The 14,576-nt window shown below is 33.9% G+C and overlaps 1 protein-coding gene across 1 annotated transcript; it reads left to right on the top strand.

Moving 5' to 3' along the window:
- Positions 1 to 2,677: 2,677 nt before the first annotated feature.
- On the top strand, positions 2,678 to 14,139 carry LOC123559806 (uncharacterized). Its single transcript, XM_053516701.1, has 2 exons — positions 2,678 to 3,245; positions 11,670 to 14,139. Exons 1-2 carry the CDS (start codon positions 3,051 to 3,053, stop codon positions 12,432 to 12,434), a joined length of 960 nt encoding a protein of 319 aa, XP_053372676.1. The 5' UTR covers positions 2,678 to 3,050; the 3' UTR covers positions 12,435 to 14,139.
- The last annotated feature ends 437 nt before the right edge of the window (positions 14,140 to 14,576 follow it).

The following is a 14,576-nucleotide window of genomic DNA, read 5'->3' as shown; positions in this document are numbered from 1 at the left end:
GCATTTTAATATTATGTTTCTGTTCCTTTCTCTTAGGATCATGGATTAACACGGCAAAATACAACCTATTTAACTTTCTCAAACCGATATTCTACCTGCGGGTAGATGAAGGTAAAAATGATTGGATAAAAAAAATTGAAAAGAATACGACATGTAATGAGAGAAACGTGAGTTTGTCTAAAACCGCACTACCTTTGACAGGTCTAGTCAGTTTTCCAGGGTCAGAGAATACCTGGACGCGGCACCTTATACAGCAAATGACAGGTAAATATTGCATGAAGTATCTATGCTTATCTGTCACTGTTTAAATATTTCATAAAATATGCCGAGTTGAGCAGGACAGTAGAATGCAACTGTATTATGTCAACTGTCCTATGCGACTGGTTCAATTTGTGCTTGCCGACATCACATGTTACTGATTTGTCCTTGCGCGATCCCATGTGACTCGTTTAATTTGTCCTTGCGGCCGTCCTATGTTTAATTCTGTCCTTGCCGCCGTCCTTAGTGACTAGTTTAATTATCCCTTGCCGCCGTCCGATGTAACTGGTTTAAATTGTGCTTATCGCCATCTCGTGTGACTCATTGAATTAGTGCTTGTTGCCGTCATAAGGAACTGGTTTAATTTGTGCTTGTCGCCATTCCTTATGCCTGGTTTAATTTGTCCTTGTCACAATCCAATGTGACTGGTTTTATTTGTCGATGGATTAGCTTAATTTGTCCTTGCTGCCATCCTTGCCGTCCCTTATGACTTGTTTCATTTTGCTTGTCACTGTCCCATGTGATTGGTTAAATTTGCCTTGCCGCTATCCCAAATGACTAGTTAAATTTGTGCTTTCCGCCGTCATGTTTTTTGGACAAGTTTTGAAACCTTTGCACGAACATAAAGTCTGAATACTTGCTTTTGCTGTATCTCTGTGATTGAATATATCTTAATTATGTCTCCCCCAGGAGACATATTGTTTTTGCCCTGTCCGTCCGTCCGTCCGTCCGTCCGTGCGTACGTCACACTTCATTTCCGAGCAATAACTGGAGAACTACTTGACCTAGAACCTTCAAACTTCATAGGGTTGTAGGGCTGCTGGAGTAGACGACCCCTATTGTTTTTGGGGTCATTCCGTCAAAGGTCAAGGTCACAGGGGCCTGAACATTGAAAACCATTTCCGATCAATAACTAGAGAACCACTTGACCCAGAATGTTGAAACTTCATAAGATGATTGATCATGAAGAGTAGATGACCCCTATTGATTTTGGGGTCACTCCATCAAAGGTCAAGGTCACAGGGGCCTGAACATTGAAAACCATTTCCGATCAATAACTAGAGAACCACTTGACCCAGAATGTTGAAACTTTATAGGATGATTGTACATGCAAAGTAGATGACCCCTATCGATTTTGGGGTCACTCCATTAAAGGTCAAGGTCACAGGGGCCTGAACATTGAAAATTATTTCCAATCAGTAACTTGAGAACCACTTGACCCAGAATGTTGAAACTTCATAGGATGATTGGTCATGCAGAGTAGATGACCCCTAACGATTTTGGGTTCACTCTGTGAAAGGTCAAAGTCACAGGGGCCCGAACATTGAAAACCATTTCCAGTCAGAAACTTGAGAACCACTTCCAGAATGATAAAACTTCATAGGATGATTGCTCATGCAGAGTAGATGACTCCTAACGATTTTAGGGTCACTCTGTTAAAGGTCAAGGCCACAGGGGCCTGAACATGGAAAACCATTTCCAATCAATAACTTGAGAACCTCTCGACCCAGAATGTTGAAACTTCACAGGATGATTGTTCATGCAGAGTAAATGACCCCTATTGTTTTTGGGGTCACTCCGTTAAAGGTCAAGGTCACAGGGGCCTGAACATTGATAACCAGTTCCGATGAATAACTTGAGAACCACTTGACCCAGAATGTTGAAACTTCATAGGATGATTGAACATGCAGAGTAGATGATCCATCTTTTTACATTTTTGTACAAGAAATCAAAAATAATTCTTGCAAAAAGTAAAAACTTACTAGAAAAAGGAAAATAAGGAGAAAAAAAAATGGTCCCAGTAGGGCTTGAACCTACGCCCCCAACCCCCTAAGAATTGCAGTAAAAGTTGGTTTATGGTAGGATTTGAATACTCTTCAAAAAGGAGGTTCTCTCTTAGTGATCTAATACCTTAAGTTATTATTACAGCGAAAATAAAGCGAGATCAGTCCTGTACTTGACACAAATCTTTACTTCTAAATACCGATCTAGCTTATTAGCAATGTGCATAATGTTTTAATATATTGCCCCGTACCCACTAGATTTGCTGATTTAACGAATTTGCTACATACAGAACGAGTTATATATATTTCCGCTCTGCTACTTGCCTTGTTGTTGTGCAGTGAGCAATCAACTGTTATGACAGAAAATCTAGTAATCAGCCATCTTCGTTACAATTATACAAGCAACTTAAGACCGGTCGTGAATATACTAGACATCTAAGATATTTATGCTAAAACTTCTTTAAAAACACGCAAAATTCTTAATTTTGCGTGATATATATCTTTTCGTAAAAATGTTGTTTTATTGTTAAACACTTCCATTGATTGTAAAATCATGCTGTCCGAATGGCTATATAATGCTTTATAAACTTTACATGATTTTTTTCATTTCATTTATCCTTGAAACGACTCTTAAATACATAAATATTTAAAGATTTTAGTGATACGGCTGAAAATGGATCATATGTAATAAATTTTGTGTCTTCTGTTAAAAGGAAACATTTCAACCAAATAAGGAATGTTCTGTATAGTGTTTGAAAGAATGAACTTGATTTGTAATGCTTTTATATATTTTTTTATTGTTTCATAATATACTGTGAACCTTGACTTATCGGCTTGTTAATCATCAATCATCTGTTTAAAGAAAATGGATAATATAACAAAAATACACTGCATGGGAATACTTAAAAGGAATACAAACTGCATCATTCCTCATGTTTGTTATTTAGTTGTTCAGTCTATTTATACAAAATGTATTTAGACGATGCTATTTGGAAAGGAGGTTAAATCATGAAACTTTTTGTTAAAAGACTTTGCTTGTTTATGTTTGCACTGTTATTAACTCTTTATATGTTAATTGCATTGAAGAAAAAATCTCACAGCAGATATCTTATTTTTGGCGACTCTTATCAGCTCGAGGCAGATAGAAATATTACTTTATTAACAGGTTCAGAGCATGGTGACAATGGAGAAACTTTTCGCAAGGTAAATGTACGTTTTAATTAAAAATTAAATGATATTTTTGAAATGTCACAACGACAATCATCATTTTCTGTCGGAAGGAACTGAGTAGAAAGCCGCTTAATAATCCTTTTTTTTAAATGAGCTCGAATCCGTATGGGTAATTTTTACGACTACCCATGCTAAAAGAAACAGAATAGGACGTTAAGAACGTGTTGCTGTCCTCTTTGATTCTTTTGGAATCATGGAGAATTAGAATTCATCTTATGCCGGAGCTAGGGCGTGACGGGTGTTGCACATTTCGTAACCTCTCATGAACAGATTTTATCAAATCGAGTCTGCTTTTATGCTGCATGGATGCGTTATATGTTTCGTAATGATCTGTTTCCAAAGATTCTAATATCGTACAATTGTAATTGAGATCTTATAGATGATTATTCCAATTGCTTATATCATACACTTCTCTGAATTTCTTCAAGTTCATGTGAACAAATTTAATATCGAAATATTTTTTTTCTTATTATTTCAGGACATACGTCTTTGAATGGATATGATTAGTAGTCATTTCTGTCTGATATAAAACAATGTTTTGATTATTTAGAGCTTTATTTCAAACCCAGTAATCTAAAACAAACGGCATGGTGTTTACCAATGGACATGAAATGATTAATTTTCTTAATGTAGCAATAAATTGAGAATATATTGTCCGAAGTGCATAATCCTTCAAACTTTTTTTTTGAGAAACATAGACCTTAGTGTATTTTCTGCAACCTTCCATCTCATGTCGGTAAATGCAGGCTGCTCTGGATTGGAAACAGTTGCTTGGTTCCATACCAGAGCTTGATACTGAGCTCTTTCAATGTGAAATGAATATGCATCACTGGTTATGGGTATGTGTTCAGGACTTGTTGACCTGCCAACATATCATTTCGAGCACTGACAGTACTTACAGTATCTTGGCCATATATTTTATAAATAAAATATTCAGAGTTTTTCATTACTTCATCTGCAGTTGTCCATATCCAAGACCTTCTATCAGTTATGCTTTGGCTGTAAAAACTTCAAATTTGTTAGAGATTCCACTGAAATAAGATTCTGAGTAAATGTTTTTTTTGGATTTAATTATAGGTAATATGGCGACTTTCCAGTCTTAATGGTGGAGGAAGACCCCAGGTGCCCCTCCGTGCATTATTTCATCACGAGCGTGCACCTGGGTAGAACCATCGATCTTCCGTAAGCCAGCTGGATGGCTTCCTCACATGAAGAATTCAACGCCCTGAGTGAGGCTTGAACCAACATCGATGAAGGGAAAGTGATTTGAAGTCAGCGACCTTAAATATCTGGCCACGGAGGCCCCTAGATTTTGTGTCACAACCAGTGAGTGCATGAAATGCAAGTAAATTTATACGCAACTCTTTATTTACTGATGATTTATCTAACGCTGTCTTGACATGAATGTATTTTGTTTCGCTGTTCCAGCCATCATCTATACTGTTGTATTCATTCCTACAGGTGGCATAGTAAGGGCAAGAAATCCTCAGTATCTCTGGCAGAAACAAAATATGTGTTACACTTCTATCGTTTGCTGCATTGAACAGCATGGATAATGGTTTTAATGTCAGCTGCCTCGTGTTTAGCCTTTAATTCATCCAAAATAGGTTCACTGGCATTGCTTTCAACAGCTTCTTCTTCCTGAAAGCCATCACCAACAACCAACGTCTTTCCTCTAGGGGCATGCATGATCAGCTCTTCTGATGAAAATCTACCTAGTCAATTCTATTTGCAGGAATTGCTAAAATATTACACCAGGTTTTTGGTAATGGTACATTCCTAATTTCAATTAGTCTTCTGACTGGTTGATATGCCCTTTTGTGTTGTTTCGTGATGTTTGATTTTACTAAATGATGTCTATACCGGTCAAACACTAATTCGATTATTTTTTTCCTTTGTTTAAAACTGCAGCAACAAATAAATCATCATACTGACCAAACGTTGTTTCGCCTTCTACTTTCAGACTTTGTTCTAACGCTTGACAATCGATAATATTTCAGACTATCCTTGTACTGGTCACTAATCTCAATATCCTTGTCATGCTCATCGAACAATATGGAATGTTTTGCCCGTTTTGAAAGTTACACTGGTTAGAAAATATAAACTGGAACTCGTTTTCTAAAAGCCCTTGGCCACAATACATTAAATTCAAAAACATGAACAGTCTCAACGGAACGCAGCTTATTGCATCATTTTTACTCGCACTCAATCCAGAATGTCCTTCCAGAGATAATCAGCCCTTAGTTTAAGTGCTACGTGTACTAATGGCAAGAAATCATTACAGGAATTAAATTTCGAAAGTTACACTGGTTTCGAAAAAATAAACTGGAACTCGTTTTCTAAAAGTCCTTGGCCACAATACATTAATTTCAAAAACATGAACAGACTCAAAGGAACACAGCTTATTGCATCATTTTCACTCGCACTCAATCCAGAATGTCCTTCCAGAGATAATCAGCCCTTAATTTAAGTGCTACGTGTACTAATGGCAAGAAATCATTACAGGAATTAAATTTCTGTATTGTCAGCCGTTTATCAATATTGTCAGTAATATCATCATGGACAAGACTAAGCATAGACTCATCACATTGATATGGAACAAGAAGTGTATTTCTTTCATCAGAAAATCTATGTAGTGGAGTTACAGTATGAAACTTGTTTCTCAGTTTACGTTGTAAGGCTTCTTTAAATGATGACCTTCTAGAACTAAATGACAAAGATATTATTGAAGAAGTCTTTCAGTAAGTATGCGGTATCTAGTCCAAATGTTTTGCGACTTCGTTGCAGCATACTCGAGTTCATATATAAGAATAATCATGACAAGGTTTATATTTGAATTGTCCGACTTGATTTTGCCAACTCCGAATCTAAAATAATTTAAACATTTGTTAAGACATTTGCCCTCTGCAACTATGGGGGCGTTGACATCAAAGAATCGCTTTTGCATTGTGTTGTGAAGTTTAGGGTCCTTCATGCTTTTCTACTATCTCGAACGAACATATATATCTCCTAATATATAGAGAATATTAGGTTACTGTCTTTCTTAACTTAAGTTTATCCACCGAGTTGGAGAAAGGTTTATCCACCCGAGGCTTGCCGAGGGGGATAAATCTTTCGGAGACGAGGTGGATAAACTTAAGTTAAGAAAGACAGTAACCTAATATTCTATTTATCATGCAGTCAATAAAATCTGTGTATAACATATATTTACTTTCAAAATGTTTTTCTCTACAAAAATAATCCAGAATTTCACTCACTTATGAATTCCTACGCCCTTCAACCCTTGTCTGCTTGATCCAGTTACACACGATTCCTTACAATAAAACGTTATTTCATGCCTCATACTTTGCCTTCTGAAGTTCTGTGTATTATAAATCATCGGTCATAACAGGGCATTCGCGTACAAAACAAGCAGAATGGTTTTGACTCGGATAAAATACAGCCGAAAACCACGCTTGAGATGAATTCAAATGCCCGCAGTCTTAAATTTACTCCATTTCCGTACAAGACGATGTGAGATAATGAAATTCCTTCCACCATGAATAGTTTAGATCCAATAATTACAACAAACGACTGCTTAAATCTGGTTATTTGTGTAAATTTCTACCTAAAAATGAGTGAACGCCAGATAAACAAAGTCAATGTCGATTCACACAGACTTTAAAAACCGTCACCGTACCATTCCGTATGGAGGTTTACAAGGACAGAGTGAACCAATTATTTATTTTTTTACCGTGGCTGTCCTCATAAAATGATGAAATGTTCGAGCTTCGAACTCTTGGCCCAGTTTACATTGCCTATAGCACATATACTTGAAAAAGTAGTCCGTCAGTTGCATTGACGGTATAAACCTGCATTGACTGAATAAACCTCAAGTTTACACGGCAGGCAGATATCGGCCTGATAAATGCATAGTGGTAGGATAAAACGGTTTAACAGATCACATTGTAGGAGTATATGATAACATTGATAAGGATGCAGTTTAATCTTTGTCTCGAGGCCTGGGGCCGTATTCATAAAGCATCTTAAGTATAAGTATAAGAAATTGATTATTTGCTTAAGTATTACTTAGGTAAGAAATTTATTTTACTTAAGTATATTTGTTATTCGTAAAACAACTTAATAAGAAATTCTTGGCTTCTATTGTGGACGAAAACATTAAAAAACAACATTAATTTCAGACAGCTACAACATGCACAATTATGTTTAAAGTGCTTTTATCTGAAAAAAAAACAACCCAAAAACAAAACAACACTTTAATCGTACTCACGATGCCAATTTGTTTTCTGACTTAAGTCGTTTCTTACGTATCTTAAGTTTAAGCTGTTTATGAATAGGACTTAAGTTTTTTACTTAAACTTAAGCTGAAATCACCACAAACTTAAGTAAAATCTTCAACTTAAGTCAAAACTTATACTTAAGATGCTTTATGAATACGGCCCCAGTTCTATAGTTAACACTTAACTTTGACTGAAAAGTTTGTAACAAATTTAGAAAAAAACAAACAATTCCTATGGCAAAGTATTGCGTCACTTACTAATGGCTCATCATAGTTAGAATTATCCTTTTTTTTTTATTCAGCACACTGTTTTAGACATGTTATGCCTTTAAAGTTTGTCAGGTTTTGCCTACTGACAAATGAAATGGTCACTTGAGATGCAAAGTCTTGTCCATTTTTACTTTGGAATATTTTAACACCTATGAAGACCAAAAACTATTTACTACTTATCATTCACAAGCAATTATAGTACATGTATATATAAAAGCTTAACATATACTTATAAATGAAAACAGGTAGTGAAAGTAAAAAAACAAATACAAATAAATAAATTCACAAAATCTTAAGATATAACCGAGTATATAAAACATCTCTAAAATATTTTATAAATAAAATGCATGAAGTTTTTTCAAACCTGTAAAAACTGCAAAAAGTGCTGGTTCCATGAAGTATTCTTGACACTCTTAAACCTTAATGATCATAATCATTGTACATTAATTAACATTTAAAGCATTCCAAAGTGTCTAGATAAGGATTTTAACAAAAAAAATGTCACACACAGATTGTGAGTATAAAAGATACCTGGATTGTTTATATTAATTAAGTTCATATAAGCTTTAATCTAAATCACTGTCACACTTAATTTTAACCAATTATTATAATGCTTAGGTATAAACAAGTTGATTATTCAATAAAATTATCTTACCAGGATAAAAAATGTTTCACGTGGTATTAAGTTCATTATAGACAATGTCATGTTAATCAAGTTTTAACTTTTCCAGTTGCTTTTGTCTTAAACGACAATTTTAAGACTGCAAAAACATTTCATGAAAAATATTGCTTTCTTTTTGACATTAAAATTCCAGCAGAAATTTTCAGTCCTACTAATACTTAGTCTCATTTTTCTATTCTATGAATGACATAGGATTTTTTGGTATTGCATAGTATAATTAAGTAAAGTTACAAGTTAAAACTCGCAACCGGTTTCGCCATTAACATGGATCTTTAACATTAATATGATCTCCAATGAGATTCATTCTGTTATTGCCGGGTCTGATTCCATTTATTGAGTCTTTATTTGTCGTTTTTTGGGTCTTTTATGACAATACATGCATAAATAAACAACATTACATGAGTTACATAATATTTGCCTCCCGGGAATCGTTTATTACTCATCAGGGCAAATAAACAATATTGCGTCATAAATTGTAAAATTGTAATGCTGTTTATTTTTTCAGTATAATTTACTTGATCAAACACAGACTTTTGCATATTTATATCTTTAAATTGTCTTAAAATTCCCCCTTTTTAACCGTAAGGTACAAATTTTTTGCTTGCAATATATTTTATCGATAAATATTTACTTAATCATACTAATGATATGGAATAATTTGTTCAAACATATCTATCGATAAACATTTGTGGCATAAAGTTATATCAATGGAAATATTATTTTAGAAATAGTTATATTTTTTGCCCCCATTTTGACCCTTTCACTGGCATTTGTCAGATGTCAACATCATTCAGCATACCTAGAATATGTTAAAACAAAACATGGACCAAAAACTAACAAATATTTCTAAGTTCTTTTATAAGTTTTTATCTGCAAAATCGGACCAATCTGTAAGTTATAATGATGTTTGTTTTATTAATTTGCGTTATACTATGAACAATCAAATATATGTATTGTATAAGAAGAGGGCCAGGATTGCCCTTGGTCTCTCACCTGAGAAACACACCATAGCAGTGTAAACATGTTGGACCTATTGATTTCATGAAAACAAATATTCTGACCAATTTTCTTTAAGATTAGACCAAAAATGTTGAGTATTTTCCCTGATATGACCTAATGACCAAGCTACTGACCCCACATGACCTTCATTTGTGCTTGTCCAAGCTTTCATAAAAAAATATTCTGTAAACGTTTCAGAAAGAAATGAGCATAAAAGTGACCTCTATAGTGTTTACAAGCTTTGCCTTTGATTTGACCTAGTGACATAGTTTTCGGCCTTAACTGACCCGCATTCGAAATCATCCAAAGACTTTAAACATCAATAAAAACATTTTGATCGAACTTCATGACGATATGGTCATAAATCTGGCCTCTAAATTGTTATCAAGCTTCACCTTTGACTTGACTGGATGACCTAGTTTTTGACCCAACATAACACAGATTCAAACAAGAATGAATATCTAGTGTAAAATGCAGTCCCTACTGCAAACACAAAATTATGCTTTAATTTGACATTGCAACCTAGTTTTTGACCACAAATTATCCATATTCATTCATCAAGGCAGCCATTCTGACTAAATTTTATAAATATCCAGTGTAAATTGCAGCTCCTATTGCGTACAAAATGTGTTTATTTGTTTTGACAAGGTGACCTAGTTTCTTGATCCCAGTTAAGCCATATTTGAATTTTATCTAGATTGCATCCAAACAAATATTCTAGTCAAATTTCATGAAGATCGGGTGTAAAATGCAGTTCTTGTTGCTTACACAAGGTTTGTCTTTGATTTGTCCTAGTGACCTAATTTTTGCCCCAGATGACCCATATTCAGTCTATATCTATATTTCATCAAGGAAATTATTCTGATAAAATCTAATGAATATCCAGTGTAAAATGCAGCCCCTATTGCGTGCGAAATGTTTTCATTTGATTTGACCAGGTGAATTAGTTTTTGACCCCATACGACCTATATTCGAACTTGACCTAGATTGCTTCCAGACAAACATTCTAAGATCCGGGGGAAAATGCAGACCCAATTGCATACAAAATGTTTTTCTTTGGTTTGACGTAGTGACCTAGTTATTGGCCCCAATTAATACATATTCGAACTTGACCTAGATTTTATCAAGGCAATCATTCTGACCAAATTTAATGAATTTCATTTAATAAAATACAGCCCTTATCGCATACACAAGGTTTTTCTTTGATTTGACCTAATGACCTTGGTTTTTGACCCAACATGACCCATATTGTGAACTGACCTTAATTTTATCAAGGCAATCAATCTGACAACATTTTAGGAATATCAAGTGTGAAATGCACCCCCTATTTCGTAGACAAGGTTTTTCTATAATTTAACTTGGTCACCTAGTTTTAAACCCTAGATGACCCATATTCAAACTCGACCTAGGTTTTATCAAGACAAAACATTCTGATCAAATTTCATGAAGGTCCGGTGTAAAATGCAGTCCCTATTGCATACACAAATTTATTCTTTGATTTGACATAGTGACCTAGTTTTTGACCAAAGATGACCCATATTCGAACTTGATCTAGATTTTATCAAGGCAATTATTCTGACCAAATTCATGAAAAGCAATGGAAAAATACAGTCTCCATCGCATACACAAGGTTTTTCTTTGATTTACTCTAGTGACCTAAATTTAAACCCCAGATGACCCATATTCGAACTTGGCCTAGATACTATAAAGGCAATCATCCTGACCAAGTCTGATGAAGGTCAATTGAAAAATACAGCTTCTATCGCATACACAAGCTAAATGTTGACAGACAGACAGACAGACAGACAGACGATAGACAAACAGACGCCGGACGCCAGACATCGAGCAATCAAAATAACTCACCCGAGCTTTGCTCAGGTGAGCTAAAACACATCTTAACTTAACACGTTCCTGTAATATTTCTAACATGTGTCTGTAAGTTTCGTCTTAATATATTACAAGTAGGACAGAGTATCATTGTCGACAGAAATTTGTTATCTGCCAACAGGTTTAGCTTGACGTCAACAGCCGTCTGAATAACAACCCTCGATAGAAACACAACGTAAAGTATGAAAGCGCTCGCTCAACTTTGATTAAGTATAGTTCAATAAGTTTATTGTAATAAATTTATTGTAATTCTTTTTTCTGTCTTTAACGTTTATTTCAGTCTGGTATCAGTTCACACGACCGTGTTCCAAACATTATCATACAATATGGAGTCGGAGGAACTGCCACAACGTTACAGTTTCAGATTTTATGTGTGTTTATGGCCATTCTACATGAATCAGAAATAAACTCCTTAGGCTGTTTCTTTGGAAAAAAAACATTTTATAAGTATACTGTTATTAAAACACATGAAATTAAATACAATGAACTGCGACTTTTGCCATTAGATACTTGGATTTTCATGACTTCAAGTAGTAATCTGTCTGCCGAAAAGCAACTGAAGTTTGATTATAATAAGCGTAAAGTTCAAATGATGAAGATGCATTGTCCATACATAGCAGACATAGAAACTGTTTCGAAACGTGGCCATTTCATTGTCCATGAATACCGCTCAATTTTTGGAGTTTCTGAAGAACAGATACAACAGGCAGTGGAATATTTACGCTTTTGGGACATACTTCGTTTGTGTTGTGGAAAACAAATGTCAGCAGATTGGCGTAATTATTTATCGCCGACCAAAAACTATAAGCCACATCATAGTCTGCATAGTTCAACATATCCTGCTTGCGAAATGTACAATATAAGTAAAGTTGAACAACTTCTGATGAACACGTATGTATTTCAGCGTTTTGCACATATACCGTCTCTTCGTGACGTAATAGGGAAGCCATCAAATGTTGACGGTAACATCGATGGTCAGTACTGTGAGCGATGTAATAGAAATATTTCTAAAAACCATTTACGGTTTAATGATAATTGTGTATAATACTTAAATGTACTTGTTTTGATATTAGTTTTCTGCCCGCTCAGAAAGATACTAAAACTAGCATATATATATATACATAAGTGCAAACATATACAAAAGAAATGCCTCATTCAAAGTAAATTAGCACTAATGATCAATACGGAACGCTCCATTTTCAAAAATATGCTACCGATGGAACCGATATAAGTCTTTCGGAATGGGCTTTTTTCAAGTAACAATATACGTATATTTTTAACTTCTTTGAAAAGTACCAACATTGGATTAGTTATAACTTAACGTTTCATTAAATGGGAATCCATGATCATATTCCTAATTTTACTTGATACCCCTAATTTATACGCTCATTTTTTGTATCGATTCTGTTTAAAAAAAACAGCGTAAAGATTTAAAACAGGAAATAAAAATACATTTAAAAGTTCATTTAGTGCGAAAATTTACAAATTTATTAGCATTTATCTCATTCAATGTTCGTAAATTCATGAACAAGCTGAAAAACTGAAACTTAACAAATGACAAGAAATGTAAATCTTACACAGTTCGTAAACAGAAAAAAGGTGAAAAAAGGATAAACATGTTTTTCATACCAAAATATGAATTTCTACACCACAATAATGATGCATATTTTATAAATACTAAATGAAATAGTAGGTCTAATTTTACATATTTTTCTACTGCAACAAATGTATTAATGTTGTGTCACAATCCAGTTTTCCCATTGGTCACATCCAGTAACATACACATTTACCATACCGCAATTGTTCCGCCTTTACGCAGCGTCATAGCAATGGTACATAGGTTTATCGTTTATAATGCAGAATCAATATTAAGATATACTAATGAGGTAGCTAGTCCAAATAGTAATGTACTATGTTGACTTTTAAACATATGTAAACGTTCATTTGTAAATAATTTGCTACAGTCATACGACAGACTAGCACAGTATATCATCTAACTGGAGAAATACATTTTGATATAAATATGTTAAGTCAAAGTCGCCACACTATAAGAAAAACATCAAAGCAATCATACATATTTTTTTTCATTAAATCATATGATAAATAATGTATCTCTGGCAGGAAAAAATACCTCCCAAAAATGAAGTTTAGTAAGGATATTGTTTCAAACGTACGCAAAATGTTCATACATTCTTTTCAAATATTTTACATTATCGGGATCAATTTGCATTAGTTCATGTCAAAACATTATCTCACATGCCACTTTTAAAAATGGAGATCTAAACAAATGTTTTTAAATGACTTCAATAAAAAATAAAAATATTAAAACATGAGCTAGGTACTTAAATAAATATAAGTTCTTTATTGAGTCGCTTCTAAATGGGTGGGGGCATTGATGTGAAAAAAGTATATGATATTGCGTATTTCAGTTAGCTGTAATTTTGACATTTTATTAACAATATACTTTTCTAAATGAGTAAAAAATATGTACATGTAGTAATTTGAAAGGTATTTATAAAAGTCTAAGTATAACGTTAGAAGATTCGGTAAGTGCATGTTGTCATACAGTTTACAGCTATATGCATTATCGTGGTTCAAATAAATTTCTTTGACATATCCGTACAAATATTCTTTAAGGAAATATTTCTTCTTTCAGTTTTATATACCTTTCCTGATTTTTTAACAATTAGAAAGCGTCTGTTTTTCTTAATACTTTATATGCGATCCCTTAGCCTAGCTCTGCTGTGAAATATTCATGAAATTAAATACTCTATATTGTTCTTCCACATATTTTATCAAGTAATATATAACTGCAAAAGTATAGAGAAATAGTTAATTCGAATTAAGATCTTCATATATATTAATTATTACATAAATAAGAGCTTTTGTTCGTATCCACAGGAAAGAAATATAAAACATTTAGAATGAGCAAAATATGAGGCATGTCTCCCGTATGTGTGGACAAGTTTAAAATGACCCGAAAAAGGAATTTATAGTTGGCAGAATTCTAAATAGATACAATCTAATTATAAACGCATGCTTTCCCTTTTTCATAACACTTTTTTATTAAAAGTTTGTCTTTGTTTGAAAACAGGATGTAAAGTTTACAATTTGTCATACGTCGTTTTAGATTATTTATCCTCTTTCATACAAACTATTCAAAAGGTACCTATTTTTCAACATTTCT

The sequence above is a fragment of the Mercenaria mercenaria genome, chromosome 10 (assembly GCF_021730395.1).
Source record: "Mercenaria mercenaria strain notata chromosome 10, MADL_Memer_1, whole genome shotgun sequence".
Lineage (NCBI taxonomy): Eukaryota > Metazoa > Mollusca > Bivalvia > Venerida > Veneridae > Mercenaria > Mercenaria mercenaria.
Note: the sequence above shows the minus strand (reverse complement) of the source record. Positions and strands in the feature narration are given on the sequence as shown.

Bases quoted from the DNA above. Each gene is read 5' to 3' on its own strand.
- LOC123559806 (XM_053516701.1), top strand. From the start codon at position 3,051: ATGAAACTTTTTGTTAAAAGACTTTGCTTGTTTATGTTTGCACTGTTA. The intron at 3,246-11,669 runs GTAAATGTACGT...CGTTTATTTCAG, and splicing joins ATGGAGAAACTTTTCGCAAG to TCTGGTATCAGTTCACACGA.